The sequence below is a fragment of the Sorex fumeus genome, unplaced genomic scaffold, assembly GCF_029834395.1.
Source record: "Sorex fumeus unplaced genomic scaffold, SorFum_2.1 ptg000045l, whole genome shotgun sequence".
Classification (NCBI taxonomy): domain Eukaryota; kingdom Metazoa; phylum Chordata; class Mammalia; order Eulipotyphla; family Soricidae; genus Sorex; species Sorex fumeus.
In genome coordinates this window covers 16,258,476-16,276,700 of record NW_026606102.1, presented here as the reverse complement: position 1 = coordinate 16,276,700, position 18,225 = coordinate 16,258,476, and the positions used below count along the sequence as shown (strand labels likewise).

Here is an 18,225-nt window from a genome sequence, read left to right as displayed (position 1 = left end):
ATAAAAATATATATATATATAACGGGCTGGATTGATAGCACAGCGGGTAGGGTGTTTGCCTTGCACATGGCTGACCCAGGTCGACCTGGGTTCGATTCCTCCGCCCCTCTCGGAGAGCCAGGCAAGCACCAGAGCCTGGAAAGCTACCTGTGACATATTCAATATGCAAAAAAAAAAACAGTAACAAGTTTCGCAATGGAGACGTTACTGGTGCCCGTTCGAGCAAATCGATGAACAACGGGAGGACAGTGCTACGGTGCTACATATATAATATATGTATTATATTTTATCTTTATAATTTAAATGGGCTGGAGCAATAGCACAGCGGTAGGGCGTTCGCCTTACAAGCGGCCAACATGGCCGACCCGAGTTCGATTCCTCCGCCCCTCTCGGAGAGCCCGGCAAGCTACCGAGAGTATTCGATATGCCAGACACAGTAACAACAAAGTCTCCAATGGAGACGTTACTGGGCCCGCTCGAGCAAATCGACGATCAACGGGAGGGCCTTTACCTTTACCTATAATTTAAATATAATACAATATATTAGTAGTAGCACTGTCCTCCCGTTGTTCATCGATTTGCTCAAGCGGGCCCAGTAACGTCTCCATTGTGAGACTTGTTGTTACTGTGTTTGGCATATCAAATACATCACGGATAGCTTGCCAGGCTTTGCTGTGCGGGCGAGATACTCTCGGTAGCTTGTCTGGCTCTCCGAGAGGGGCGGAGGAATTGAACTTGGGTCGGCAATACAATATATCATACAATATAATAAAAGTATGATTTTAATATACATATATCTTTTCATCTTTGAGTGTGGCCCTAATTTCCCCAATACTCCCTCCCTCCCAAAAAAGAAGGAGCTGGAGATAGTACAGAGGCTTAGGTGCTTGTTCTGCATGTAAATCACTCTGGTTCCATCCTCAGTATCACATATGACGCCCCCCCCCCGCCCCACCCATACACACCTGAACTAATCCTTGAGCACGAAGGCAAGAATAAGCCCTGAGCACAGTCAGGTGTGGCTTATATTGCTCCCCTGAAGCCCCCAAAATACACACAAATACCCAAAAAAGAAGAAGCTATTCTGCTTGGGATTTGTTTGCTTTTGGGTTTTTATTTGCTTTAATATTTGTTTCTGGGCCACAGGTAGTGGTGTGGGATCACTCCTAGCAGCACAAGGGGACCATATGTGATGTCAGAGTTTGAATCCTGGTTGGCTGCATGCAAGACAATCACCCTACCCACTATACTCATGCCAGCCCCAGAATATGCTATTCTCATGGGTACCATGAAAAGTTGCTGCTGCTGTTTTTGTTTTGGGGATACGGCCTGTGGCCCACAAGGGAACAGAGGTGGTCCAGGTGTCTAGGATCAAACCCAGGCTGGCCACAAGCAAGACAAGTCTTTAACCTGTATAGCCCTGAACTCTGTATCCATGTACTTCTTAAGTATAAAGTGATAACCTACTATAGATTGGATGCTATATTCAGAATTCATTATTTTTCTTAAAAGTCTTTAAAAAATAACTTTCATGCATCAATGCTTCTTTTCTTTCCTACCAAAATTTGTGATGACCATAACTTCGTGAGAAAAAAATTTATGCTTTATTATGAATTCCATAATAACTGGGACATAACTCAATAATATGTACATATATACAGATATAAATACTAGCCCACTCTAATTTTCTAACCTAAACAGGGGATTATTTTTCTGAATAGCTTCAATCTTTTAACTTTTCCACAGACCAGGCAAGTTTTTATTGAAATGTCATCACTCCATTATTATTTTGCTTGACTCTAACATCTTTAGTATCTGTGGTGCATCAATTCCATACTGCACAGAATTTCAATGTGCAACTGAGTAGCTGAAAGGCATACCTCCAGAGATAGAGTGCACTTGCACCTAATTAGAACTGTTTGAAAATTTTTCGCACTTTCTGTAAAACCAACAAATATGCATGTTAGATAATGTCATCTTTTCTCTATCTCGATTTGCCAACAAAAGATTTTATCAGTTGTATAAAGCAAGAGCAGAACTCAAAAAAATTACGTTGATAAGTGATTAGCCTATTTACCTTCTAGGTGAAGAGGGTGAATCTGCTACATATTTAATACACACTGGTAGAACTCAGCCTTTCTGAAAGGAATTTACAGGCCTGGGATCCCCATAAAGCTTATAGAACATAAAACTTACTGAAAATCTCAGAGACTACGTTGTTATTTCTACTCTTCTAATACTCAATGTTGTGATATGAACATGTTTATCTTCCTCAAAACAAAAGAAATTTTCAGTGGTTTCAAGTTTGTATAGCACTAAGCATACAGAATAATCAGAAAGCACAACACTTTTAAACTTGAATCATAATTAAGGACATTTTAGGGAAAATCAAGGTAAAATTACTGAGCTGCTTTACATCTAATCTTATACTAATGTTACTCTTGGTAAAAAAGATAGTAACATTAAGTACAAGTTGTTTAAATACAGAAAGTCTTAAGGTAATCTTAAGGTCCTAAGATATTTTTTCACTTGTCAGTATTTGTACTAAGACTAGAGAGAATTAATCACTTACTACTTATAATATGAAAGAAAATTTTTCAGCTAATTTGAGATGTTTCACACTATTGGCATCCAACTTAGAAATTGAAAGGTGAGCGACTCAGTTAAGCAAAAGATGCCAAAGTAGGCAGCAAAGTCATAGCAGGAGTAGTTTAACAAGGTGATAATGGACAGAAATGCCATCCTTACTGCGCTATTGAAACATGTGTGTTTAACAGACTTGATTTCCAATAGACACTTTTTTAGGTTCAAACTCTGAAGCAGAAAGAAAATTATAGTTCATGCTATAATGGGTCACTTCAGAAGTTGGTATCAAAAAGCGACACATAAAAACTGAAAATGTCACAGGCTACACACACACATCACACGCGTGCGCACACACACACGCACAATAAACTGTTATTCAGTGTCAAAAAAGAATCTGACACATACTGTAATATGAATGAAACTTGAGTACATTATGCTAAGTCAAAATAAGCAAATCATAAAGGAAAAGTACTATATAACTCCATTTAAATAAGGTATATAGAATAGTTAAATTTATCAAGACAGGAAGAATGGTACTGCCAATGAGTGGAGAGCAGGTAGGAGAAAAGGAAGGGGGCAGGGAAGGAGAGCTATAGAGGAAGGAGGGAGAGAGAGAGAACAGAGAGAGAGAGACAGAGTGACAGAGAGAGAGAGAGAGAGACAGAGACCTCTGCAATGGAAATGCTTTATATTCATAGCTGGTTTCTTCTATCTTCCTAAGTTCACAAAATAGTATTCAGCTATCCACACCCATGAACTAGTATAACTGGGTTGGAAAATACACGAGTAAACCCAGATTATTATTTAACATTAAAATGTTTTGAGGGCTAGGTATGGACTCTACTGAGAATGCACTCTTAGCATGTGTGAGGCCCTGTGTTCAATACCTAACAAAACGCATACATATACACACACGCGCCTATTTCAAGTCTTTATTTAGGAATTTGTGGTATTCTTGTGACCAGTAATATGTCAGGAGAACTTAACTTTGTTAACATGCTTAACTCTTGTTTATACAGCCAACAGTAACACTGGTTTCATTATACAACATTTTCTATAAAGTCACTCTTTCCAAAAAACTACCCATGACATTACATGAGGATGTGCTATTCTCTTCTCTCTCTCTCTCTCTCTCTCTCTCTCTCTCTCTCTCTCTCTCTCTCTCTCTCTCTTCCGTTTGCACTTCGCAGTATAGTTTACACTTCCGTTTACACTTCACAGTATATTAGTTGAGGGCATGTGCCCTGCCTGGGTTAGGCTCCTACTACCAGTGGCCCCAAGACATGGCTCTGGATGACTCCAGAATCACAGAGGTGTTCCAGGTTTCTCTGGCACCTAAAGACCAGAGCAATTATCTCATCCTCAGGTACTTCCACTAAACCACTGGCCTCTCTGGCTGAGAATAAGCTAGAATTCCTGAGCACCACTAAGGACACTCCCAATCACTTCCCCCAAAAGACATGGGAAAAACATGTATTGTGGCAAATATAGGTATGTCTTTGTAGGCTAAACATGTCATTTATTACATCAGAACCCCCCTAATTAGATTAATTTGGGACAGACAGGCAGAGAAAAAAGTTGTACACATATAAATATGAAAATAAGACATGCCTCCTTGACATGTAGACATAGAAAGACCACTATGTTCTGTTTAAATTACAAACATTAGAGAAGCAGAAACATTTGAAATCACTTCCTATATTTATATTGGTCTATAACTGGAGTAAGCGAATTACCCAAATTCATATAACTAGACAGAAAAAAACAGATTATTAACAATTTCTTTTCAACCACTGAATGCCTGCCCTTATAAATTTCTTACTCAACAGTCATGTAAAAGACACTTCTACACAATATTTAGTGCTCTAAATATAAAGATTAAACTACTGAGAACCTGCCTTTAAGGAGTCTACCCTGAAAAGAAAAAACAAAACAAAGCAAAACAAAAACACAAAACAAGAACAGAAGTGCTGTAAGAGAAATGGGATACACGTTCAAAGGAATACAAGAAATCTGTTCACATTTTGAAGCTCCAAGAAATTCTGTAATTTTATAGGCAAAAACTTTTGAGTATTTGCATTTCTACCTTATAAAAATGCTAAACAAACAAACAAACAAAAAGAAATATCAGGACACCTGGGGGTGATCATGCAGCTTGTTAAAGAAAGAAGGATTAGAACTCAGATTTCCTACATCAGCATGCTAACTTCAGGCAATCAAAAAAAAATACTGTTAGTTTTATTAAATCTGCAACACTGCATTCCTATGTTCAAGAAACTTTTTTAAAAATTCAGCCACAGCCTTATTTAGAAGGAAACTACCAAGAAGATACCTGGCAGAAATTAAAAACTAAGCATGTTTTTTTTTTATTTTTTTTTTGGGGGGGGGTCACACCCGGCGATGCACAGGGGTTACTCCTGGCTCTGCGCTCAGGAATTACTCCTGGCGGTGCTCAGGGGACCACATGGGATGCTGGGAATTGAATCCAGGTCGGCTGTGTGCAAGGCAAACGCCCTACCCACTGTGCTATTGCTCCAGCCCCAAAACTAAGCATGTTTTTTAAAACAAGCTTTATTTTAAACTTTTTATGAAAACGATTCTCAGCATCATTTTTAACCAATCTGGTTTTTTTTAAATTTATTTTGGGTACTGTGTGGTTCAACAAAACTGCTAATGGCAGGGTGTCATGAAATGAAAACATTTTAAACAATTGTCCACTTCTCTTTACCATTTTAACAAGAGTCCTTTTTGCTCCTTTTTCCTTTTTCTTTTTCCCATTCTGTTTTTGGGGCACATCAGCAATGCTCAGGAGTTACTCCTGATACTATAATGAGAAATTACTGTTAGCAATGCACAGAGGACAATATTGGAGGCCTGGGATCAAACCCAGGTCAACTGCGTGTGAGGCAAACGCCCTACAAGCTGTACTACCTCTCCAATAAGTAACAATTTTTATGTCAAATCACAGAAATCCTCAAAACATTCCCTCAGAAAGTACATATTCATGTCACTATACATGAAATGCTAGGAGTACTTAGAAATCTGTACTTAACATCCTTAGTAGTAAAAAGACTGATTTATAGATTCTTCTTTTTTAATTCAGTAATTCCTTAAGCATACCATTCCATGAGAAAATTTAATGGTAGGCCCAGAAATAAAGAGATTATTCAATGCCATTTCTTTCGGATTGATGTTGTTCGTAAGGTACTCTTAGTTTAACAGGGGAAATGCTTAAACAAACAAGTCACTGTAATGACTCCTAGTGGGACTAACTAGAGGGACCATATGGGTTTGGGTATCAAACCTGGGTTGGTTGTGTGCAAGCAAGTATCCTAGCTGTACTATCTTCCTGGTGCCTAAAATAACTTTAAGCACAAGAGGTTATACAAGTTAAACACAAAGTCAACCAATTTAAAGAAGTCATATTTTATTTATATTTATGCTATAATGTACATTAACATATCAATCACACTTTAGTCGTGTGTATATTGCTTCATTCATTATAACAAAAATCGATTATGATATCCAAAATTATCATTACCAACAAAACTCAGGATTCTTAGGATATTTTATGATCTCCTAAAGATAATCATAAAGTATTTTAGAAAATTATGTGCATATCGGTTACCATCAACAAAAATTTTCACCTGCAAGAAGATAGCAGCCTTTAAAAATAAATTAAAATTCCTTTGTTTACTGTGTATAAAGGATAAATGGGCTGGAGCGATAGCACAGTGGATAGGACATTTGCTTTGTACACAGCCAACATGACCAACCCGAGTTCGATTCCTTTGCCCCTCTCGGAGAGCCCAGCAAGCTACCGAGAGTATCTTGCCTGCATAGCAAAGCCTGGCAAGCTACCCATGATGTATTCGATATGCCAAACACAGTAACAACCAAGTCTCACAATGGAGGTGTTAGTGGGCCCGCTCGAGAAAATTGATGAACAAGAGGTGGACAGTTACAGTGACAGAAAGGATAAAAAAAATCACTCAATTCAAAAGAAATAAGCTAAAAGAAAAATATTTAATATCCTATAATAATTTTAAACAATTAAAATGAACTTTTATTTTTTGTTCTTCAGCCACACCTGACAGTGCTCAGGGTGTGCTCCTGGCTCTGTGCTCAGGAATTACTCCTGGTAGTAGGGCCCAGGGAACCACGTAAAATGTCAAGAGATGAAACTTGAATTGGTTGCATGCAAGGCAAGCACCCTACCCACTGTACTATTTCTCCAGTCCTTAAACTTCTGAGAAGAAAATAGTTCACATTTTCATTAAGCAAAGACCGGGCTACAAATACAAATAACAAAACCAAAAGAAACAAGAATGAATAAAAACATATTTTTAATTTATATATATCTTTAACTTTCCTAATACTTAAAAAAATTCCAATCTAGGGACCAGAGAGATAATACAGTGGGTAAAACACCTGCCTTGCATGAGGCCAACCCGGGTTTAATCAACAGCACCCCAAAGCCCCCTAAGAATGATCCCTGAGTGCAAAGCCAGGAGTAAGGCCTGAACATAATGATTATTTCAATCCCACTACCCCTTCCAAAACCAAAAAATTATAATTTCCAATCTAGCCTGGGAATAGCCCAGTGACAAAACACCTGCTGTGCAAGCAAGCAGTCAGCCACAAATTTGATCCTCAGCATTACCCCATATGCTCCAAGTATAATACTGGCAAGCACTACCATTTGGGATCCATGGAGCCCTTAAAAAGTGTACAACCATCTCTGGGTACCACCACCACATGTGCTATCACCACTACCCACAAAATTTGTGTCATCACTTGCCATCACAATGAGAGCGAGACGGAAGAGAGAGAAAACAGAGAAAGTAGGGGGACACAAGAATTATTTTCTTTTAACTGTCAGTTTTTAAAAAGAAAAACGGATGTTCAATATACCTTATATAAACATTCACTGTATTAACAATAGGCTAACCATTATTAGAGAAAAACAGAACTATATAAATAGACACAAATTAAAATGCACTGGGAATGTGACATTTCAAAGAAACCCAGCAGGTATGTAAAAAATCTAGAGTTGCTTATCATTAAAATCTATAAAGTGGAAGGAACAGTGTCTTGTCTAGGGCTTTTCTGTCTCTGTTATTTTCTAGAATATGTATTATGTGCTCTCACAAAATATATTGAAGCTTACACTTTCCCAAATGAAGGTCTTTTCATTTATTTGGCTCAAATGATCTTTCAAAATGTCTCAATTTCCTTGATATGGGCTTTTTTTGGTGACAGAAAAAATTATCTTGGATTCTTATAGTCATTTCAAAAACTAGGATGGTCCATTCTCATCTTCTGGAATTGGCCAAAGAACAGTTTTTTTCACCTAATTTTAAGTCTTTAAATAAATTCTAACAAACATTTGGCTTTTATATTTCATGTGTTCAATTTTCCAATTTTGAGCAGCTAACTTTTCTAGCTAAAAATTTACAGTATAAATTTTCTAACATAAAGTTTCTAGAAAATCACATCTTAATTCATAGAATATCAAAAGGAGGGAGAAGGAAGGAAGGAAGGAAGGAAGGAAGGAAGGAAAGAAAGAAAGAAAGAAAGAAAGAAAGAAAGAAAGAAAGAAAGAAAGAGGAAGGAGGAAGGAAGGAAGGAAGGAAGGAAGGAAGGAAGGAAGGAAGGAAGGAAGGAAGGAAGGAAGGAGAGGGAGGGAGAGAGAGGGGGAGAGAGAAAGAGAGAGAGAGAGAGAGAGAGAATACAAATAAAGGCCCCTGTCTGATTACATCTACCTGGCTATCAATACTCTGGATACTGCACAATAAAACTGCTGTTTTTTAAAAAAATTCTATTTTGTACTCTAAGTGCAAATATAATTTGTTTTCTAATGTCATGTAAGAATTTCCCTCACATTATGATTTTCCAAAGTACCTTTTTCTCTCATCTCCTTCATTCCTTTCCATCAAGTGTCCATGTTCTGTATTATTTCTCCCCCTAACTCTCCCTCCACCCCCAAGCATTAGCTGTAAAATAGATGTAAAGCTTGGTGTAAGTCCAAAAATTTTATGATCAAAATACATACTTAGCAAATTGTTTGGCTAAATCTTTCATGTATGATGAAAGATTATTACCACAATTCATTAGCAAATTATAGACTTTGAAATGTAGGCAGACAAATATTTGGCCCTGTATCAATCAATTTGGACCAGCTGGGTAGAAATTCACACAATCCCAGGAAACCCGGGAAGTGAGGTGCTCTTTCATTTTTCATTCACTTGAAACATTAAAGAAAAATTATCATTCTATAAAAATGTCCACTTTTCAAGATTTTTAGCAGAGCTATTTTAGAATGAGTTTTATTTTCAGTCAATTAGTACTTTAGTGACCAATAAACTCATTCTTTTTCTTTCAACTGATTATGGACGAATAGTGTCTAATTGCATAGACAGGCATCTTAATACTGGACAACTATACTCAAGTTTAAAAATCAAATACTTAATAACGGTTCCATAGTTAAAGGGGAAGGGAATACTTTTACATACACTAAGCCAGCCTAGAAACTAATTTCGCAGTTATTCATGATAAATAATATCATTAGCATTCTTCCTCTGAGCCTCCCTAGCCTAGTGAGGTGACCCTGTACAAAGATTCTGATTGATCCTATGTCTGTCTGTTTTGGTTAAGCTACAAGGCTATATATGAAGACAGCTGCACTTTGGGAGCAACTTAAAACAAATTTCATCTTAGTGGCATCTAATCCAGTGCTTGGTACAAGACGCATGGAAAAGTCAGTGTCAAAATTAAACAATGCGGGCTTTGCAATGAGCAGATGCTTTTGCCTTGCAGCTGTAAAAACCTTAAAACAATCCAGCACTCTACTGTCTAGTCACGCAATGACCACAAAGCAAGGAATACATTTTGTCATTTAAGGAAAATATTTGCTATGAGCTTTTAAAGTTTTTTTTCTTATTTTTTTTTTAAAAAGTCTAATAAATAACAGACATCTTAAAGGAAACAGGGGCAGGAGTACCCTAAATTGGGCAGAAAAGATTTTTAAAGTGTATTTATCACACTAAACATGTATTAAAAAAGAATAACTTCTTCACCACATATTCAGACATGTAGAAAGACATACCAGAGTGGGGGGGGGGGGGGGAGATGTTTTAAGAGGTTACCGTCAAGCTATCATTAGTATACAAGGATAAACATGTAAATAATTTTCTACATGACTGCTTTCTCTTATTATATCTGGTCTTGATGATATATTGTTTAAGCAATTTGTATTCAGTTACCATTCTTTAATTCCCACCCCCCTGAGGGGGGTGGGGGGATAAGGAGGCCATTAGTTTTAATTTAAGGGTAACAGATACTTAAATGTCAAAATGTTTCTCAGTTAAAGTAATATGATACTGTCCCAAGGACTATAGAAAAACTGCAGTATTTTTCAACTCTTTTCCCTAGAGAAGAGAACCAAACTCTGGCATTCAGGAATCTAGGAATTAATATTCTAATACTGAAATAAAATCATGATGAGAAAGGTCCTTACTACCTTGTCTATAAAACAAAAAAAAACTAACCCGACCTCAGTAACTGACTGCCTGGTCATGATCAACCCATTTCTGATAATTGAGGCTTTAAAGATATTTTCGTATGGTACCTACGAGAGAGAGAATTTGGTGGTCTTATCTTAATAGTTGAATGCAAAAATTTTTTTCAGTCAGTTTTTCCCAATTATTCCATTTTTTTCTTAAAATCCTTGTTCCCCCAAGGGTATCAACTCATTAACACCTCATTACTTATAAAATTTCATTGGACGTTTTGTTGGTTCAAAGTTTGGGGATTCCCTTTATATTCCTCCCCACCCTATAACCTACATTTCATTTCAATGAAAAAGTCCTAAGATAATGACCACATTTATAGGAAAGAAGTCAAACTTATTTTAAATAACAATAAGGAATACCTACTGTCTTCACAAAGGTTTTTGAAAATTAAATCTGAAATATAAAGATTGTTAGAACAGGTCCATATCTTATTTTCAAAAAATGTAATGCAAGCATACTGACAAAACATATTGCTGAATTATGGCCCTTTACAAGACACTCACTTAAAAAGATCAGCCAAATTTCAAAGCAGTATTTTCTATGAAATATTTAAAATTATTAAATTATATACTACAGTGTGATTTTGTTGTATCCTTCACAAGTAGCTATAATTGTATTAATAACATATCATCAAACAAAACCAGACAAAATGAATCATAAGAATTGAATTTTAAAGCATAAAATTTAACAAAATAACTGACATGTATTGCTAGGTGTAATCCCTAATATCACAAGTCACATCGCTTAGAATACAAAACTTAGTTTTTAGTGTTATCAGTACTCCAAATTACAGTATTGTAGATGAACAGCTTTAAGAATTAAGAATAAGAAATTTGCACCAACTAGGTTTGCTTATATTTTCCTGTTATCTCATAATAACTTAGCGAATAGTCAGAAGTATGCTAGCAAGAACTGAATAAAAATATTTTATTTAGAAATATATTTCAACTTAAAGTTATTAATCACACAATTCCAGATAACATTTAATATTACTTTTTTTAATGGGACGATAAAAGATTTAGAAATACTGCAGGTTCAAATAAATGATTCTAAGTGTATTTTATTTGGGGGTTTACTCAATAACAGCAATATTTCTTAAAGTATATATTTTACTAAAAAAAAAATAAGTCACAAACCAAAAGCTAACAGATGTGTGACTTCTAATTAGTTATAATAATCTCTACTTCAATGCCATTAGAATGAGCCTTTCTTTTCTTTTGAAAACTAAAAAAGCTTTCCTTTGAATTTTAAACTGCCAGGGCACTTCAAAGTCAATGTACAAAATCTGCTTTGATTAAAATTTTAGACATCTACAGTGATAACTTTATGAAAGGAAAATATTAAATTATAATTATCCTAAACAGACACAGTCTTGTGAAACTAACCCTACATTCACGTTAAAACACAAAGAGTTGAATATAATGAATTTGATTCATCCTCGGACACAAAGCTTCACCACAGTAAACTCAGTCAACTGTTGCTCTTGCGCCTATATTCATGGTGCTTAAATAGCGCACTTTAAAACAAAAAAAACTCCAATTGGCTTTTCATATATCCACCCTCCCCAAAAATAACGCACTTGAAAAACTTAAATGATATGAAAGGCTTCAAGGCCTCTTTTCTCCCTTTCATACTCCTTTTTTTTATTTCTGTTTGCAGTAATCTGCCTTTCTCTTTCTCTTTCTCATTGCTACAGAGCAAGCGAGGAGGCTCAGAGCTTTGAAAAGGGGGCTCAGTGTGTAATGGGTCCACTAGAATTAATTTACTTGCACCAAATCCATTGAGCACAGAGGTTTTTTCCCCCCTCTCTCTCCCTCTCCCTCTCCCTCTCTCTCTCTCTCTCTCTTCTCAAATCATTTGGAGTCGAACGCAGCCCCCAGCCTTTGTAATTCTAGTAAAGCACTTAAAGTGCACAGTAGGTGTTCATGAGGACCATCTGGTCAAAAGCAAAACAAGCTGCTGATTTTGCCTTTGAATAGAATGAAGCAAGTGTGAATTAGTCTCTTCAATTAGCACTATTACAACCTGTCAAGTGCATATTGTAAAACAGGATTATTACAGTATTGGTCACCAGTGCAATTATTTACTCTCTGCCTTTTCTTGCATATAAAAATGTCTTATGTTTATTAGTCTTTGATAACTGAACATAATTTCTCTTACCCCAGACATTTCAATATTACCAACACACAAATCACAGATTAGGAAACCTGGTTGGCCCGGAAGATGTTAGAATATACATAGCTTAAGAAACAAAGAACTGAAATCATTGTTCTTAATTCTTACCAAAATTTCAATGATTCTATCTACGTGAAATGTAAGTAAAGAAATACATAAGTTAAAAAAATTTCCAATGCAGATTATTTTATATTTTCAGAGGGGAAAAAGAAATGTCAGTTCCAAATGACGACACTGTAAATATTACTTAAACTTATTTCCTAAGGGAACAATTTATTAATATTCACAAAACCCCTCAATATTTACAAAATGGCTATTACTGATTTGTTAACTTGAAGTCATCTGATCTCAGTTATAAATACAACTTAAAATACTTAAATAAGACATAATCTCTATTTTTCAGAGTTAAGAATAAATGCTTGAAATTCACCACCCAGTTGCTTAAAAACGATCTCTCATTCTTGCTAAGACGTCATTAGTAATCTTAAGTTTTGAAAAATCAAACTATGACATATAATAATTAAAATGAGTTCATCCTAACTGGGTTTATATATGCCATTATCTTGCAGTAAAAACAAACCACTTAAACTTTTCCTTGAATAAACATACAATTTAATTTACCCTCTTGCATATGCACAATTTCAGTTTCCCAACATTTCTGTTTTGTGCCAGCACTCCAACCCCTTCATATTGAAAAACAAACAAAACAAAAACAAAAACATGAAACTCACCAACAATTATACTTTAAATATTCACAAAAAGGGAATGTTAGGAAATTACAATCAATTCACTACTAGAAAACTACTTATTATTTGAATGTGTAAAAGACTACATATTTAATTTACTGTTAATGATTTTAACATTATATACATTACTCGAGTTGTAAAAGAAGGAAGATGATAATCAGATACAAAATCTGATGAATTTTAGTTTTTTATGAATCATAATTAGTTTCAAAATTTCACAATTATTAAATCAATATTTTTCTTAAGACAAATATGATGTATACATTTAGTTCACTTCAAAGTACTGGCTTCCCACTTATCAATCATTGTATTTGTAGGAAAATATTTTACTATTTCATGCAAGATAACTTTATAGGTTGTCAATTTTCCTGGTAAGTAAATCAACATTAATAAGAGCAGTGAGAATTCTAGGGTAAAGTGAAACTTGGAAGAGGATTTAAATAATTCCAATAGCTATTCATTGTGTTTCTCAGTATAATAAATAAATGATACTCCGTGATGCTGCACCAAAAATACTTAGGTTTCTTATTATTGTTTTTTGTATGTGCACATTCCTTAAGTTTGTATGACATCTACCCAAAATGTGGATATTTTGCCTAAGAAAAGCTTTGCTATTATTGTTGAAAAATGGATAACAAAGAATTAGTTTCCAAGAAAAGCTGGCTTGATTTCAGGACTTTATATCCTTTTCCACACCTGGGTTTAGGCTCAGCCATAGGCAAATCAATCTTCCTTCCCCTTAATTTAACCACTGCCAAGTTTATTTGTAACTACAGATCTTTAATAGTATTAAAATTATCAGAATCAGTACAATTAACTATTTAAAAATATGAATTCTCAGTTTGAAAATTCTTCAAAGAAGGCTTATATAAATCTTTATGGAAATTACTTTAAAGCACAGCAAAATAGCTAATGTGTCACTAGAAAGCTAGAAAGACAGATTCTCACAAAGTTCTTGGCATATCATGAAAACTAGAAAGGATTTTTACAAACTTAAAACACCTGCAACTCTCCATTTTGGCCTTTTTATAATAACACTGCCTTTTCTGCAAGTAGGAGGATAATTTAAATCGAAGGGTTTGTACAGAGCTTTAACTATATATGATCTCAATATTTAACTAGCTTAAATTAAAATCTAGAGCACCAAAAGACGTAAGTCATGCATTCTAAGACAGAAACCACAGGACCAGAATTAACAAACACTTGTACAACTATCATTTTATCACCACTAACTTGCATGAACATATGGTCACAGAGTTTATTTGAAATTCGAACTGTAATGAAGTTCTACTTTTTATTTTGGAATTTTTTAGATGTATTTTGTCTAATTAAAAGTTGAAACATCTTTTTGTCAAACCCACTCATTTGACAGAAATTTTCTTTTAAGAAAAATTTGACAAAAGCTATCTTTTTTTAAAAAAAAGGCCCAAAAATAAATATGCAAAAATATAAATGATTTTCTTTTTCATTAAAAACAAAAGTAATAGAGTACTATACTAGAAAAGATGTTTTTAAATTCTTTCTTTCCCCACATATTGGTCAAACTTCATCTTGAATCTATTAGACAACAACGAAAAAAGATTTCTAAAACTATTGACCATAAACTGATAATTTCTATTCATCACAGATTCTATATTTACAGCAGAATTCTACCATTTATAAAATAACACTGCAAAATCATTTCAAGATCATATTTTTTTCAAGATACAAAATGACTTTAAATCATTCAACAACAAGAAGAAAAAGCACAGACTTAAGTATCACTGTGAGATGCACTGTTTTAGCAGAGGACAGCACCTTGTCCTCCTGAAATCTAGGGACTCCCCTCTCCTCCCCCCACCCCCTGCCCAAACACACACACTTTCCATATGCTACAAGTTTAAGAAGAAAAGTATTAGGATTAGGCCTACAGAGTATGACCCTAGAGTACATAATCCATGCTCTTTTCCTCAAATGTACAGAATAAAAGAGAATAGGTTTACCAGTATTTTCACTGAAAAGCAACTAATTCTGTAAATTCCTTACAACTACCATTTCAAAACATTATTTGAAATCAACTTTAAAATATGAAGAAGCCCACTTCTTAAAAAAATATGTAAGAATATTTCTAGGACTATTTTCTCTCACAAAAAGGTGTGGAAAAAAATGTACTGTTTTCAAGTCCTTGAAGCTTAAAATACATTAATAATCTAAATAACAAGCCATGGAGAACAGTTTCAGCCAACTGTGGCGTACAATGGCACCTTAACTGAATTTTAAATATTTCTTTTAATAATTGATGTAGTCATTTTGAATCATTCTGCATAGGATATCAGGTGTGAGCAGATTGCATTAACGCTGCTTAAACATTTCAACTTGTCAGTATGGCCAACTCGATTTCGGAAATATTTGCAGTATTTTCCCATCGAAACAGTAATAAAGGCAAAATAAATATATGCCACTACTTTATAATCACCGAACATTAATGAATATTTTATGTCTTTTTAAATCTCCCTGTTTAATTTAAAAGGGTGAAATTAAGTCTCCTCCCTGCAATATGCCAATTATCTGTAAATCAAACAATAACTTGGCCATTATGCTCCTTTTTGTTAATATAAGAGAAGCTAATTTGAAAACACTGAACAGCATTTTCAGACTATCCGTTTAATAGTCCTTTCTGCCCTCTTGTGGGAAAAAGCTGAAATACACTCAATCTACAGCAATGAAATATTTTTTATAAAAGGTAACATTTTAGCTATAAAAATTTCAATAAAAAAGAATCTAATATATTTATGAGTCACATATTATGCTAGTTATTAAAAAATAAATTAACAAAGAAATGAATTACCCCTTACTGTATTAGCTTTTCTGGTTAAACTAGTTATTTATTTTGAAACTAAATTTCCTTATTAATTATTTTAAATATAATTTACATTTTAACATAAGGTACTTACAATAAATGTAAAAGAGCTATAAGTAAACAATTTCTAATGGAAAAAACAAATAAAGATTCTTCGAGGAATTAAAATTTTTAATATAGAGTAAAACATCCATTAGAGTGACTGAAAATGAAATAGCATCTAATATATTTCAAATCCTGGGAAAAGAACTCAAATCTATCATCCAGAATAATTAAGAGTGAAGCAAATTTTTAAACAATTTACTCTTCAACAAGCTATCCAAGTGATAAATAACTGGTTATTTAAGCCAAATTTCGAAGTTAAAATTCATTGGCAAAAGATGAAAAAGGAAATTATTAACAGTTTAAACAATACTGAAACAGCTCATATGATTCTTGAAAATGATTAGGGTGAAATAACTTGGTCTTACAATATAACATTACTAATGATTTTAAGTAATGTGACACAAGAAAACATGAAATAGTTTCAGATTAACACTGATTAATTCTATTTTTTAAAACATCAGTATAAAAATGGCTGTTTTTGTTGTTTTCACAACTTACAAGGGATAATGTGATATAGTTGTCAATTTCAGTGCTTCTAAACATAAGTCCTTTCACAGCCTTATACCCCCATGGAGATAAATTGCTGGCTTTTAGGTGGGTGGGACCATAGGAAAGAAGGTACCTCTTCTCTCTTAGGGGAGGTTCTTTTTCAAAATAGCTGTCTGGTTGGCTACGTTGGAAAAAATGCTGTCTCTATAAATAAACTCTTGTCGGATATTCTGATTAAAAACACTGACAACAGTACCCTTGACACTATGCATAGGACTAGATTGAGCTGCTTAGAAAAGGCCTTCTAAAATTCCTTTTGGAAACAGTCATGGGTACATATTTATAAATATTTTAGAGCAGCCTTTCAAATAAAGAACAAGCATAATAAAAATGCATGCAGTCAATAAAATTTTGAATAACTAAAATTTTGAACTAAAATTTTGAATAATAACCATGAAGTCATGAAATATATTTTATTAACAGACTTTTAGGTTGACATTTTAAATACTTATCAAGATCTCTCATTTATAACATCAATTTTTCTGGGTCAAGTCATTTAGTATATCCACAATAATCATTGATGCTCCAGTTAATTAAAATTAAGAACCCAATAATGAAACATAAAGCGAGTTTCCAACCAGAACCGATAAGCCCTCTTTAACAGGGTCAACAATAGCTATAATGAGTTACCTTTATTCCTTAGCTGTGAGACATAACTCACCTCCTGAATGGTACTGCTTCCTGAGAAGTTCAGGTTGTACTCCCGCTGGACTTCTCGGTGGGTGATGATCAGCATGAAGTTTTGATTTAATGACTCCTGCAGGGCACTGAAAGGGTTGAAAGAAAAACAAGGAACTCTGAGATGAACAAGTTCTATCTTGCTTCCAGAGAGCTGCAAAAACCCCAGGAGTACTATAACCTCTACACAGACATGTCCGGGCCCAATGTTATCATCTTTTCCAGCTTCTAAAGGCAAGAGAGCATGCTGAGAACAACCAGGGGAGCTAACCTGTTAACTCCTTCTCTACCAAGGTGTTTTTAAGTTTCAACTCTAAATGCTTTGCATATATAAATTTTTTGCACAAGCCACATGTGTCACTTCCTCCAGAAGATCCAAATTTTTCAAATTTATCACACTTACAAATATGGCACTAAAACGTACACTCAAAGCTTTGGTTCAATTCCATATGAAATAGGAATCTTGCAAAGACAAGAATATGCAACCAATTATGAGGAGAAATATGGCTTCAAACAGAAGACCCTGAAATCTGTAGAACTTTAAATAACTATACCAAACTTCCTTAAAAATAATTGTGTTGTGTCCTCACCAAGGGCTCAGAATTCAGAAATTGGAGGAATTAGAGCAATTTTTTTTTCTTTTAACTGTTGTGGTGACTATACCTGGCACTGCTCAGAAACTATCAAAGTGGTGCTGGTGTGTGTGTGTGTGTGTGTGAGTGTGAGTGTGTGTGTGTTGTGGTACATGGGATCAAAACTAAAGTCAAACTATATACAAACATGCAAGGCATATGTTCTTCCTCTTCAGCATTCACCTCCCCTCCCCTCCCCACCCCCCCGCCACCCTGCCAAACAATGTCAAAGTTCAAAAATGCTGGAAATGTGTCAAAATCATGAAGAATGAAAGAAATTATGTACATTAAGAACATACATCTCAGTTATATTTGTACATGACAATAGTAAGAAGCACTAT

The 18,225-nt window shown here is 34.7% G+C and overlaps 1 protein-coding gene across 1 annotated transcript in view; it reads right to left on the bottom strand.

Annotated features, from left to right (window-relative positions):
- The window catches only part of FAF1 (Fas associated factor 1), a 431,446-nt gene that overhangs the window by 245,841 nt on the left and 167,380 nt on the right, over positions 1-18,225 (bottom strand). The window contains exon 7 of the mRNA XM_056122297.1: positions 17,236-17,341. Within this exon, the coding sequence (XP_055978272.1) occupies positions 17,236-17,341 (106 nt within the window). The remainder of the gene's footprint in view (positions 1-17,235; positions 17,342-18,225) is intronic.